The sequence below is a fragment of the Marmota flaviventris genome, chromosome 6 (genome assembly GCF_047511675.1).
Source record: "Marmota flaviventris isolate mMarFla1 chromosome 6, mMarFla1.hap1, whole genome shotgun sequence".
NCBI lineage: Eukaryota > Metazoa > Chordata > Mammalia > Rodentia > Sciuridae > Marmota > Marmota flaviventris.
This window is the reverse complement of record NC_092503.1, coordinates 26,398,236-26,413,400: the sequence shown is the minus strand read 5'-3', so window position 1 is coordinate 26,413,400 and position 15,165 is coordinate 26,398,236. Positions and strand designations below refer to the sequence as shown.

Genomic DNA, 15,165 nt, shown 5'->3' with positions numbered 1-15,165 from the left:
TGAAGCCATAACAATCAGAGAGTTTTTAGTAGCTGCTGAAATCACTCAAATTCATTGCTTTAGGCAGGAAACCCTTTGTGGGTGGAATAAAAGGCAGGATGACTGGAAGAGTGGCCAAATTTTCATCAAAACAGACATTGTGTATTGATGTCTGATTTGAAAAGTCAAGTGGTTTAATAACTGATCATTGTCATTTGAGCACAGACCATGTGCCAGGCAGTGGGCTACGGGGTTTTACAGACATTAATTCACTTCAACCTCTTAATTCCCTGCCAAGGTAGGAGAGGTGGCCATGTAATTTATTATCAAGACCCAACACCTTTGAGAGGGAAAGGGGGTGCTATTAATAATTACACAGGATGGCAGCTGCAAACCCGGGCTGTCCTGAGTCAACCACAACATGTGGTTTCTGTCTCTTCACAGGTGAGGAACCTGAAGCTCCCATGGGGGACAAAGCCACCAGCAGCTCCAACAGTTGGGAAGCTGCCCCAACCTGTGCTCTCAGCAACATAAACCTTCCCTGCTTATAGTTACGGCAGCAAGGCTACTGCCCTCTTCTTCAAATTCTGCCTTCAGATAAAATAATTTCCTTCAACGAAGCCTAAAACAGACCCTGAGGTGCCAGTTCAAAGAATAACAGGAAATAGAAAAGAAAAAAATTCAGTTTTCTGTCACTACCATCAAAGCCAACCATTTATTTGCCAAAATTCCATCTCTTTAGGGGTGAATTTTTCACAAAGGTTGAGTAACTCATGACTGACATCCTTTCCCTAAGACAATGGGGCCTCTGTGACTGTTTCCCAGAATCGGTGAGCACACCGTCAACTGTCACCCCACAAGGGCCGCTGGAGAAATTCCCTATCGTCTCACAGCAAGCACTTTGGCACCTATAAACAGACTCCCTTCAAATACCTGAAAAACCTCTTTGGAAGGACCTGGTATATACTGAAACCCCAAGTGGGGGTAAAAACGTCAAGACAAGAACAAAAAATACAATGACTTACTCTTTCATTTCACAGGTAAATTAAAAGTCATCTTCTGGGATTTCTAAATTCCTTTGCCAACAGCATTTTATCAAACTGCATGTTTACTATTTAGATGACACACATTGGGAATAATTTGAACAATTAAAAAATTTTAGTGCATTATAGTTGTACATAATAGTGAGGTTCATTTTGACATATTCATATATACTTCAATCCCCAGTACTGTTCCCTTCTCTCCTCTCCTCCCTTTCCTGGTCTCTTCCCTATATTCTATTGGTCTTCCTTCCATTTATTATCTATTTATATATTTATTTATTTTTAATTAATACAGTTTAAGCAAATTTTTTCTTGCTAAATTACATTAATGTCAAGGACACAAGTGGATGTTATTACCAAAATACCTTTCTTTATACCATATACAGATTGTATAGTCCCAGTTGGGAGGGGTTCTGCATTAGAATAATTAGGACAATTATTCTAAAATAATCAACCAGGGTAAATAACTAGAGAGGTAGTCCCCCAGGTCCCTTTTCTAATGCGCATGTCCTCAACCTTTGCCCTATTAGCAACTCTCCTAGTTGGAGAGTCCTCACTATCTGTCAAGTGCATGATATTTCTCATCACACGCACACCTCTTGTGACATCTAGTCATTTCTAGATTCAGCACTTGTAAACTCCTGTGTCCTCTCTACAGACCACTGTTCTCACCATACCCCTACCCCAAGGCCTATCTAGGAAATAGAAAGAATAGAATTTTCTCTTCCAAGTGATTTCTATACACTCTATTTAAAATGATCTCAACTGTTAGAGTGATGTTAATTTGCATCCCAGTTGGGGTTTAGGGCTTAACATGAAAAGACCCATACAATGCTGCTTTGGAGACCCTTTTGCATTTATGGGATCCCCACCTGACTTCAAGTGCCAGCCCGAAGGCACACTAAATGTCCTGACCACCAGGTCTGTTTCTAGATGTGCTCTTCTGTTCTGTCCGCACTGGAGGACTGCTGGCTTTTACCCGTGGCTAAGGCAGTTTTCCTATCCTGGTCTTCTGCTCTCCAGCTGTTCTAGCTATGAACTTTCATATCAACTTCTCTGGTCCTCTTCCTCCCCCCAAAGTAACCCCAAAACAAAATAAAATGGAACAAACAATAAGTGCCTTTTTATTGGTTTTGTGTTAATTTGATAAATTAGCTTGGGCAGAATCAACAGCTTTTTACGGACTCCCCTGATCTCAGCACACGTGTGCTTTTTCATTATTTGAAATGTATTTGTTTTCTTCCATAGTAAAGTTTATTTCATATAAATCTCATATTTTCTTAATAAATTTACCCCATTCTTTTGTCTGTCATAGCAATTTTAAATACATTTTTCTAGTATGTCTTCTATTTTGACTTTGTAGTATGAGTTTTTCTTTTCTATGAATTAATTTTATACCTTAGTATATCATTGAATTCTATTTTTTTTTTTTCCTTTTGGAGTTTCAGGCTTTTGTTTTCCTGGATTTACCAAACTTACAAACCTACAATGTATAAACTGACTCTTCCTCATTTTTGTACTTGTGACTCTGCAGCTTTTCAAGTCATGCTGTCAAGTTTCACAGTGTTAAGCAGTAATGACAGTGACTGTCCTTGTCTTATATCTCATTTGAATGAACTTGACCCATTTCAAATTTTGTTGGGATTGGGGACAAGGCAGATAAACTTTAAGTTATGGAAATATCCACTTGTTCCTATATTACTGGATTTTTTAAAAATCAAGAATGGCTGTTAAGCCAGGCATGGTGGTGCATGCCTGTAATCCCAGCGGCTCGGGGGGCTGAGGCAGGAAGATCTTCAGTTCAAAGCCAGCCTCAGCAAAAGCAAGGTAGTAAGCAACTCAGTGAGACCCTGTCTCTAAATAAAATAGAGATGTGGGGATGTGGCTCAGTGGTAGAGTGCCCTGAGTTCACTTGCCAGTACTCCTCCCCCCAAAAAAGAATGGCTGATAAATAATACCAGATACTTTGTCAATATCTAAAGTTTTAATTATATGAGTTTCTCCTCAGACCTATTAATATGATTAATAGATGACAACATTTCCTAATACTGAACATCCTTGCATTACTATTATAATAAACTCAGGTTGAACTAGTAGTATCTTTCTTTTAGTGAGATGCTAGATTATATTTCTTAATGTTTTATTTATGATTTATAATTCCAATATTCATGGATAAGACCAAGCAGTTAATTTTCTGCAGTCTCTCTCAGGTTTTGGCTTCAGTGTTTAACAAATTTATTAAAAAGAACTGTCTCTCTAGGGCTGGGGTTGTGGCTCAAGTGGTAGCGCGCTCTTCTGGCATGGGTGCGGCCCGGGTTGGATCCTCAGCACCACATACAAAGATGTTGTGTCTGCCGAAAACTAAAATGTAAATAAAATATATATATATAAAAAAAGAACTGTCTCTCAAATGGACTTTCTTATGTTCATTTATGAATACAAGGCCAGTGGAACTCCACATCATGTACAACCACAAGAATAAGAAGTTATGCTCCATATATGTATGATATATCAAAACACAATCTACTGTCATGTATAACCAAAAAGAACAAGTTAAAAATTTTTTAAAAAGAGAACTGTCTTTCTCCTTCTTCTTCTCTCCCTTGCCCCTGGAACAGTTTTAAGCACTGAACTTACCTACTTTTTAAAAATCTTTGGTAGGACCACTGCCCACCCACAACCCTGTAAAACAATTTTGCCCTTTTTAAAAAAATAGATACAAATTTTTTAATGATCAGTGTTTTTTAAAAATATTTTTTAGTTGTCAATGGGCCTTTATTTTATTTATTTATATGTTGTGCTGAGAATAGAACCCAGTACATCACGCATGCTAGGTAAGCGCTCTACCTCTGAGCCACAACCCTGGCCCTAATGATTGGTCTTATAAAATATTCTTTCTCCTCTTGGGTCAGATTTGATACATTATGTAAATTATAACATCTCCTTCAAATTTTAAAGGATGACATATACAAGGTTTGCTCTGAATCACAAAATTCTGTGCTAAGATGTGTGCTAATGATGTCCTAATAGCCATATCACATATCAGACTCCTTGATTTACCATTGCCCCTCTGTGATTGTCCTGTAGTCACCTTTGGCCACTACTCCTGTTATCACTGCTGGTGAACTTGGTGTCCACGGAGGTTCTCCACTTGCAACATGCTCTGATCCCTCCCAACCTCACTCCCAACTTGCCTCAGTCAGCTGCTCTCTTAGACATACCCTTGACCTCAGCATTGCAGAATGCTTAAATTAAGGTTTGAAGGTGACTCAGAAAAGTGGGAATTCTAGAGTTTGCTGAAGGTATGAGACAAAGAAAAGAATCAAGAAGGTGGCCAATGTTTTGTCCTTCAGCAACAGGTAGGATGGTGTGGTTTACTGAGGTGGAGAAAACTATGATGAGTGGGGTTTCTGGTTTGTTTGCAAGCATGATATGAGAATTGTGTATCTGGAGTTGGACAAGTTTGAGATACCTGCAGGATACTTAAGTAGAGATGGACAATAAACTGGAATATACATGTGTCTGGATGAGAGATAGACATTTAGAAGACTTCAATGTGTGGAATTTAAAACCGCTGAACTCAATGAATCCGTTACTAAGGAGCAGAGTACAAGATTTGAGCCCAGAGTTAAAAACCAACATTTAGATATTTGGAAGAAAAAGAACATCTAATAAGGGATTGAGAGACCATGCCTAGTTGGGAGGTGGAAAACCAGGAGTGTGAGGATGCCATAGATACCAAGAGAAGAAAGTGTCCTTAGAAGAGGCCGGGTACAGTGGCACACGCCTGTTATACCAGCAGCTCAGGAGGCTGACACAAGAGGATTACAAGTTCAAAGCCAGCTTCAGCAAAAGCGAGGCACTAAGCAACTCAGTGAGATCCTGTCTCTAAATAAAATATAAAATAGGGCTGAGGATGTGGCTCAGTGTTCGAGTGGCCCTGAGTACAATCCCTGGTATCAAAAAAAAAAGGGGGGGGGGGGACAGTATCTTTAGAAGAATAGGAGAATACATGCTGTCAAAGGGAGCTGAGAGGTGGGTCCTGAGACCTAACCATGATTTGGCAACATGGAGGTGACTGGTGGACCTAAGAATAACTTCAGTACTATATTGAGGATAAAAAAAGTTTGTTTGGAGGGGCTTCAAAAGAGATTGTAAGGAAAAGCAGCAGAGTCGGCAAGTCTAGACAGTTCTTTGGAGACATTTTATTATAAAGAGGAAATGAAAAATGTGGTAGAAATTGGAGGGGAATGAAAGGTCAAAAAAGGATTTCTTCAAGATGAAAGAAAGTACAGCATGTTTGTATAATGATGGTAATGATGCCATCTCGAGAGAAAATTGATTAGGCCGATTTAAGAGGGGAAAACTACAAGTCTGAAGTCCTTAAGAGGTTAACCTTATTCATTTCACGGGAAAAATACTGAGTGCCTACTGTATGCCAGGCAGTGATCTGGGCACTTGGGATGCAACAGGGAAGAAAAGAAGCGTGTTCTGTTCAGCCACTGCCCTCGCAGGAAAGGGTGAGTACATACGGGAACAGATGCAAGCAAGCAGTGTGATTGGTTTGGCTGTGAAATGATATGCCTTCTGGATTGCCTGTGTTTTCCTGATGCAGTAAGTGTCAAGGAGTGTACTGAGAGAGAAGCGGTAAACAGTGATTGGAGATTTGAGAAGGTGTGAAATAGAATTTGAGAGAGAGTAGAAGAATGAACTGAGTTGGTGTACTAGAGGTGCCGGGCAGCACTCTAGGTTTTGGGCTATTCATTAATATCAAGATTAGCTAACATAACTTGGCGCTTTCTTTTCTTCAGCCTTGTTTACTAATCAGGCTGTAGCACAGAATAGGAAGAAACCAGGGTCAAACTGGGAGGGGATTTTGCCAGGCAAGTGGCAGAAGGCCTTCAGGGGGCTTGAATGTGAATATGATATTGGGTGACACGACAGAAATTGAGGAAGGAAGACTGAGGGTATTGAAAGGGTAAGATCAGTAGATGGGAATTTCTTGTAGGTGGAGGAGTCAAATAATTTTCAAAATAAGATTCTAGAGGAATCAAGCTGGAAAAAGTAGATGGAGTCATCCTTGACTTTTTCTCATAACTTCATCAAATCCTGTAGGATGTACTTTCAAGAAAAACCTAGAATCTCTCCCACGGCCACCTGGTCCCAGCCACCAAGGGCTTTCTCTTGCCTGGATGCCTGCAACAGCCTATTGTTTTGTCGTTTTGCTATCTTCAACTCCTTAATGTCCAATCTTCATATAGTAGCCAAATTGCATTAAATAGCAAATCAGATTGTGTCACGTCTCTGCTCAACTGTTCCAATGACTTCTCATCCCACCCAGAACCAATATACCCAAAGTCTTTACCGTAGCCAATTAGGTGCTACATAGTCTGCCTCTCGGTTCTCTCCCCTACAGTCTTCATTACCTCTATTGTGCTTGCTCACTGTCTGGCTGCTCAGGTCTCTGGCTGTTCCTCTTGCAGGATAACCACGTTGTAGTCTCCAGGTCTTTGCATTTATTAAACTCTTTTCTTCCTAGAATGGTCTCCCAGGGTATTCATGTGGGGTGTCTTATACTTCACCGCATGCTTTGTTCTAACAATACTATCAGAAAGTCCCTCTTGGACCCCTCGATCTAAAAATGGCAGCCCTGTCACTGACCACTGTTTCCTGGCCATTGTTTCATTCATTTATCATCGCCTTGCATTTATTGTATGATATGGTTTGTTCACCACTGCTATCTCTTTGATGGCAGGGACTGTGTTTTGTTCACTTGATGGGTCCTTTGGATCTAGAATAAGCCTGGCATACTGGAAGTGCTAAATAAATATTTACTGAGTAAATGAATCGTCTGTTCAGGGAACAATCTTATTTCACTTTGAACCTTTTAGACAAAAACTAATGCCTTGAACTATTTGTGATACAACCATGGAAACACAGCAAGCAGCAGAGTTGAAATTTGAAATTGATCTCCCACCTGCTAGCAAGCCACCAACTCACCCCCTCCATGCCATTCACTCTTGGGATCTAAGTCGTCACTTATCTCTTGGCTATTACAACAGCCTAAAGTCAGAAAACATTTCCCTTTCACCTATTACTGAATGCCAAACACTTATTGTGCATGTTATACATAAAAACATTTATCCTACTTGGTTCCCCCTATCCCTGTGGGCTGTAAGTTCCTTGAAAAAAAAGCACAGATATCTTCTTAATCTTTGCATTTCACAATATAGGGCAGAGAGCCTTCAGTGCACTGGCTATTTCTTCTTCCTGAAAGGTTCTTCTCCAAGATTTCAGGATGGCTCATTCTTTTAAACTCAATCACCTCTTTGGGCTGAGTAATGCTCTTCTTTTAATTTAAAGTCGCACCTCTTCTCCATCTGATTTATTTTACTACAGAGCACATGTCACTTTCCAATACAACTAAATCGCTTCTATATGCTCAGTGCCTCTCCATGCCATCATCAAAGCTCCATCAAGGACAGGGATTTCTGCTGTTCAGTTCACTGTTAATCTCCCATACCTGGATTAGTCCCTGGCCAAGAGGTGCCAAATAAATTCTTGTTTTCAAATGAATTCTAATTCTACTTCTTAAGAAACTCTTTCATTGAGGAGGATGAAGAATGTCCCACTGATGGTTACACAGCCTAGAGGTATCGGTGCATCATGTGACCTAGTGAATGGTGGTTGGGATCACGAAGATTAATAAAGACTTCTGATACAAGGTAAATACTTGGTTAGGAGTAATTCCTCAATAAACGACTACTGAATGTATGAACCAGCTAAATAGTCAATCATGTACAAAGTAAGGTAAAGGGACTCTCGGGGTGAAACCTTCCAAGTTAAGAAGAAAAGCCTGTTGAAGTGGCAGTAAAGCACAAGAGTTCCAGTGTTTCATTTCCAGACCAGTTTCAAGGCCTGTTATGGTTTAGATGTGGTATCCCCCCCCAAAAAAAAGTCCTGTGTGAGACAATGCAAGAAAATTTGAAGGAGAAATGATTGGGTTATAGCCTTAACTAACCAGTGAAGTAATCCTCTGATAGGGATTAACTGAGTGGTAACTGAAGTAGTAGTGTGCGGCTGGAGGAGAGGGAATTGGGAGCATGGCTTTTGGGTATATATTTGTATCTGGCAAGTAGAGCTTCTCTCTCTGCTTCCGGATCACCATGGGAGCTGCTTCCCTCTGTCACATACTCTTGCCATTATGTTCTGCCTCACCTCAAGCCCTGAGGAATGGAGCCGGCCTTCTATGGAGTAAGACATCTGAAACCGTGAGCCCTCAAATAAATCTTCCTCCTCTAAGTTGTTCTGGTCAGATCTTTTAGTCACAATAGTGAAAAAGCTGACTAAAACAAGGCCTTTGTCACCGAAAGCAGCACTAAGCCTTGGTAATTTCATACAGTTAAGGGGAAAAAAGCATATTCTCTGGTAGAGAACATTTTAATTAACCCAATAAAGAAGAGAAAAAAAAAAAGATGAAGAATATCCTCTAAGAGCATCAAAATGGGTATGTAATAGTGGGATGGCAAGTTTTTTGTTTTTTTAAAAATATTTTGCTTCAATTGTAGTTGGACACAATACCTTTATTTTTATGTGGTGCTGAGGATGGAACCCAGCGCCCAGTGCGTGCTGGCGAGCTCTCTACCACTGAGCCACAACCCCAGCCAGCAAGTGGGTTTTTGATGCCCCATGGCATAAAGAAATTGAAGTAGTTAGTACAAGAAGCTAATAGAAGTTAATATATGATAACACATGTTAAATTGATATTTATTTGATTCTGAAGCAATTTTTTAACAGAAATTGCCTTGGGAAAGCATTTATTGAAACCTAATCTTTAAAAAAAAAAAAAAATCTAAATGCTTCAGTTTGGTTCTATGTACTCAAGGAAAAAAAAAATGTTCCACTTAAATATCACTAGCAACATATTCCAACGATTTCAAAATTCTTTGAACCAAGAATAAGTATCAGCCTGAGTTTTGAAAATCACAAAACTAACAGAAATTGAAGCTTCGGTTTGAAAGTGGCTCTGTGCTTTCATGAAAGCCCAAATATAGGAGGAGAGTGCAGAAGCTGCACACCAGCCTGTGACTCAGGGGCCCCCTGCAGGGAGCCCAGAACACAACCCTCCTCCCACACACGCCAGGACACTCTACCACTGCTCTGACTTCAGTCCACCAAAAGAAGGACAGTGGGCCCAAGGAGATCGGTTGAGGTTCTCACTTTCTGGTTTCTGGCCTAATGATGCCTGTGCTACCAAATTGCACTAAGGCACGTGTGTTTACTGGAATGTGCCACGTCATATATTTCTTTACATGGTATCATTATCTAGCAACTCATTTTCAACATGATGGGAACTTTGTTTTCTCTGGAGTGTTGGCTCATCCACATTCCATCCATGCATCTGGAGGAGGACTGCTTGAAGTTAGGAGTCCACAGCAAAGGCCCACAGAAATAGAAGTTTCCCACAAAAGCTAAATTTCCATCAGGATCAGCACCAGGTTGAGGAAGTAGCTATGTGTGAATTTAGCAACTAAGTTTCTAACTTTTTTTTGGCAGAAGGTCTTAGGATGTTGCCATATTAATGCAAGTTTGCCTCCAGGGGAGCCCATACTCTTAAATGCTCACAATTTGTGCGACCATCTGCTCCCAGACATGACCTCTGACTCAATGGGCATCCACCAAAAACGTTTCCTCCCCCTCTGAGCAGCAGTGTAAGGCTAGGTCTATCTGGAAAAACATAAATTTCACTATACAATTCACCTTCTGGTTTTCATTTCCCTTACTCTTTCCAAGAAGTGAAAAATAAGTTTTTAAAATTAAAGATCAGATCGATTTTGAAATGGCTGTTTGTCCCACCAAAGTAAATGACCATCTTTGTACATTTTAGCAAAAGGACTAAGCTAATATGTGAAAATACCTTTAAATAGGCAGGAAAAATATTCTGTGATAAAATCTGTGTGGGGCCAGGTATATTAGTGCATGCCTGTAATCAGGCATGGTGGTACATGCTGAGGCACCAGGATCCAAAGTTTGAGGCCAGCTTTAGCAACTTAGTGAGACCTTAAGTAATTTAGCAAGACCTTGTCTGAAAATAAAAAATAAAAAGGGCTGGTTATGTAGCCCAGTGGAAAGTGCCCCTGGGTTCAATCCATGCTACCAAAAAAAAAAAAAAAAAAAAAAAAAGAAAAAAAAAATCTGGGTTGGGAAGGAGGAAATGGAAAGCTAGTGATCTAAGGGTACAAAGTTTTAGGTACAGAGGAGAAATAAGTTTTGAGATCTATTGCATAGCCAGGTGACCACAGTCAATAAAATGCACGTTTCAAAATAACTAAGAGAGTAAATTCCAAATGCTTTACTAGAAAAGTGATAGCTAAGGGAAGTGATGAATATGCTAACTAGCTTGTTCAATCATTCCACGCTGTATACCTGTATCAAAAGATCGCATTGTACCACATTTATGCATTCAGTTATGAATTCTCAGTTAAAAATAATATTAATTTTAAAAATGCAACTCTAAAAAATTAATCTGGGTTCAATATCCATATGAAAACCAAAAACTTTGGGTAGTAATTTCCCATTTTTTGATCAACTCTGATGGTACTTTGTCCTCAGAAGTTGCCTATTTAACAACAACAACAAAAACCCCTGAAGAATGCTCTTGAAGAATGTTCTCCAACCAATACAGTGTTTCTGTATTGACCTAACCACTGAAAATATTTATATTAGTTAAATGTGGTTTCATGGTACAGGCCTAAAATCCCAGTTGCTTGGGAGGCTGAGGCAGGAGGATCATGAGTTCAAAGGTAGCCTCAGGTGCTAAGCAACTCAGTGAAACCCTGTCTCTAAATAGGGCTGGGGATGTGCCTCAGTGGTCGAGTGCACTTGAGTTCATCCCGGTACCAAAAAAGGTTTCAAAACCAAACCTATCAAATCTTATTTTGTTTAGCTTATTCCAGTATGTATTCATCTATAATATTCAATATAATGAAAATAAAATTATATAAATAAAAATGTCCATAAATTCCATTTCATGTGCATTTAGTACTGAGAAAATATACATCTCGGAAGTAATTTGAACACATCCTAAGAAAGGTATGAGAACAAGGAACTCAAATGTAAAACAGAATCATTAAGTAAACTGGCCAGTGCAATAACATCAAGTAAAAGTAGTGCATATATTTCATGCATGTTCAAAACCCTGACAGTGGTGAAATAGTAGCTTTTGCTATATACTCAGTTGGCTATGGTTTGGATGTAGTTTGTCCCCCTAGGGTCCACGTGTTGGGAGCTTGGACCTCAGTGTAGCATTGTTGGAATGTGAAATCTTTGAGAGGTGGCAACTGTTCTGAGATGCTCAGGTCACTGAAGGAGTGCTCTCAAAAGAGATCAAGGTGTTTCTTGTGGGACACCGGTTAGTCCAGAGAGGTGTTATGTAAATAGCCCAAGATGGCCCCATCCAGCCTCTCTCCAGCTTCCTTTTGACTGGTGATTGCTTGACACCATAATGGGACACAGGGCCTCACCAGAGCTGAGTCAATGCTGGTGTCAGGTCCCTGAGCTTCCCAAATGATGAGCTAAGTAAAACTCCTTCACTTCATTAATAACTGGCCTTGGGCTATCATTAATAACAGAGTTCTTCTTTGTAATATAACTGGGTACTTGGTAATATGAAAAAGAAAGAAAATCTTCATTTTTTCCTCCTAACCAATACAGAATATTCAAAAGGCACAAATATACTGATTTTCTGTTGCTTCAATGAATCACTTGGATCCTAACTTCTTTATTTATTGGAATAACTGTGTATTGACAGAGAAACTATGAAGATTATGTACCCTTCACTGGTTCTCCCTTAGATTACTGTTTTTTGTAATCATGGTACTTTTGTCAAAACCGAAAAATTAACTTGCTGCAATACTATTAACTAAAATATAGACTTGATTCTAATTTTGTCCGATTTCCCACTTATGTCCACTCTGTCCTGGGGTCAATCCAGGATGCCATGTTGAACTTAACAGCCTTACCTTTGGATCTGTTTCTGCATCCTCATCTTGATAATCTTCGCAGAGTGGGCTAGAATTGGCTGCAAAAGTGGGTCCCTGAGAGTAGTACTGAGAACTTCGGTAGCCATCCCGCCTCAGTTTATCACATTCTGCAGAGGGAACAGGCAGAGAGTCAAGGGAGGGCATTAAAAATAATATTTTGTTGACTTCTTTGTATCTACCTTTTCTAATAATATTTTTATAGGGCATAATATAATTTAATAATAATAATAATAATGAAAATAATGATGACAAGAAATTAAGAATGATTAAGCACCTACATACATGCTTTTTTTTTTTCCAGGTTGGGGAGGGAGGGGACAGGTACATTCCCAGCCTAACTTCGTGTATTTTTTAAATCTTGAGACAAGATCTTGCCTCAAACTTGCAATTTTCCTGTCTCAGCCTAGGAGTCACTGGTATTCTAGCCATATGCTTCCACACCCATCCTGAATTTAATTTCAATACCAATAGCAAATGCTGTGTGGAAGCTGGCTGCCAGCCTGTAACATCATCCAGTTCACAGAGGGATGCCTACATGTGCTCTGGATGGCAGGAGGCTAGGGCCATGGGTTGTGTTCAATGAAAAAACACTACACAAGACTTTTCTCATCAGTGGGCTAGTGGCTTAGAAGGTTTTAATGGCTTTTAAAGCACCAGGAGCTTCCCTATTACCCAGGCACATTAAAGGAGCCTTTGCCTGGCCAAAGGATTTGCCCCAGGGTTCCTGTAAATGTCCAGTTTTCTAGAGGAGAAGAAATTGTGTTTGGTTTTGGAAAAGTTTTCTCTTTACCCAGCTTCACAAAACCATGTCCCTAAAGGCACAAAACTAAATTAGACCTCTTCAGAGCTCCCGTGTAACAGAGAACCCATGATTCTGTCTCAAAGAGGAGACAGGCAGCCACTTCAGTGGAGAGATAAAAATATAGACCTTTTTTTAAAAAAACAGGGAACAAAAATTTTTCATTTTTTTCTGTTATCTTTCTCACAGTGGGGAGTGGAGAGAGAAAGTTTCTAATTCAGAACTGCAAAGCAGATTTTAAAAATTCCTATGAAAATAGCCATGAGGATCTATGACAATACCAAACTAACAGAAAATGCACAGGTCACCATAAGTCAGCTAAATTACACCACCTCTGTTACTTAGGGGTTAAACAGCTAGTGGTCTGGGCTGGCAGTTATATTTGTAATATTGATTAAAATGAAACTTCAAAAACATTTCGGGAAACAGTATTTTTTAATGAGGATTCACTCAGATTAGTCTAACCCTTTATAAAGGGAAATATTTTCACATCTTCTCCAACATCAATCAATTTCTCTAAAAGAAACACAGTCAGAATCTACACTCTAGTTCTCTAGATATGTTATCAAAAAAAGCTAGTAGTTGTCTAATGTTGTTTTCCATAGAGTTTTGGAATTCTGTTAAGTATTTAATATAATTTTCTTTAAATGTTTAATTTAAGCAAGATAAATAAACTTAATAGTTTTTTAAAATATATTTTTAGTTGTGATGAACACAATAAGTTTACTTTGTTTATATATTTTTATGTGGTGCTGAGAATCGAACCCAGTGTCTCATACATGTGAGGCAAGGGCTCTACCACTGAGCCACAACCCCAGACAAAGTTTAATAGTTTTACATACCAAATTTTAACACAATACAGGGAATTAATTCATTAACTTGTGCTGCTAAATCAATTTTTCCTTTGTTCCTAAAAGTTAGGTATTCCTGCTATACTTATAAATATGAAGTCTCTGAGAACCTTGCAAAATAAACCAATATAAATTGAATATAAATTGTTACCACTTGCAGTTACTTATCTATATAATTCAAGGTTTTCAAGTACTTGACAAATGAAATACAAAGTGGAGGCCAAGGCTTTCTAAGTCCTTTTGTTGTTCAAATTCTTTTTTCCCCTCAGTAATTAACCCTAAAAGAAGTTTAATTATGAAATTTAATGTCCTTCCAACATTAGAAAAAATTGTGCTATGTATTAGATACCACATAGGATTGTGTTTGAAATAAAGATTTCCTCTCCCAGGAAATAAAGAGACTGCTGGGCTAGACCATTTGTGTAAGGGTGATATTAGTTTTGACATTCTTGGCAATAAAACTGAAAACAGCCAAAGTGAATTGACACATGTTAAATCTTAAAAGACCAAAACACCGCAAAGTTTTCCACACATTAAAAGTCTGAAAGGCTGGCAATTAGTACTGTACTTCCAGTGTGTCTCCTTTTTGTACCCAGCTTAAAACAATATATCTTTTTTCTATCATGAAGTTCACATCATACAAATGTTTAAACAGTAGTATAATAAATGGTACTACAACAGATGAAATATGAAACTAGGCAGTACAAGTTTAAGGCAAATGACTAATTTTCTTACTCTTATCAAATCTGTAAAATCTAGTTAACTGGTCAGATTCCATTGTCATATATTCCAACTGGGGGGGGGCGGTGGGTCAAGGGGATAGAAATCGAGGAAAATTTCCTCTTGTCAAGTTGCAACAGGTCTCAGTTTGTAATACCCTGGCTTTGTTCATTAAAAAATGAGTTTATAGTCTCTAGAATGAGACATAAGAGCAAGTCACCATGATTGATCAAAGGCTTTACAAACACAATGCTGAGGGAGTAACTGCAAGGCAGAACCCAATTTAAAGCCGGGTTGGGCCAGTGACTATAGCTAGAAAGAAGGTCCTAAAGGTAATAGAAGAGCTATGTTTAACACATACTCTATCAACAGAAATTCAGAGGAAAACTGTTATTGTTCTTACAATGCTGCTCAGATAAGAATATCACTGTTTGTTGAGGTCTCTAGTTTCCCAAACATAAATTTTACCTTAGTTTCTTTCATGAAACACACACACACACATACACACACACACACACCCAACATTCTTTAACATAAGGACAAAGGACAAGCATTTCTTTGTAGACCAAAGTTTTAAATATAGAAGAGAAAAGTAAGGTCACAGAACTAGATGGTCATCTAACCATCTTGTGAATTTAATTTAGAAATGCTAATGACTGCAAGAAGCTTTAAAGAACTGTTTTCAAAATAAGTTAATAAGTTTCTCTGGGGGAAATCCTTACTGAATTTTC

At 38.8% G+C, this 15,165-nt stretch overlaps 1 protein-coding gene across 3 annotated transcripts in view; it reads right to left on the bottom strand.

The window, feature by feature from the left end:
• Nhsl1 (NHS like 1) overlaps nucleotides 1-15,165 on the bottom strand; it is a 245,953-nt gene that overhangs the window by 26,167 nt on the left and 204,621 nt on the right. For all 3 annotated transcript variants that reach the window (XM_071612992.1, XM_027938508.2, XM_071612993.1), the window contains exon 3: nucleotides 12,044-12,171. In XM_071612992.1, coding sequence (XP_071469093.1) covers nucleotides 12,044-12,171 — 128 coding nt within the window. The remainder of the gene's footprint in view (nucleotides 1-12,043; nucleotides 12,172-15,165) is intronic.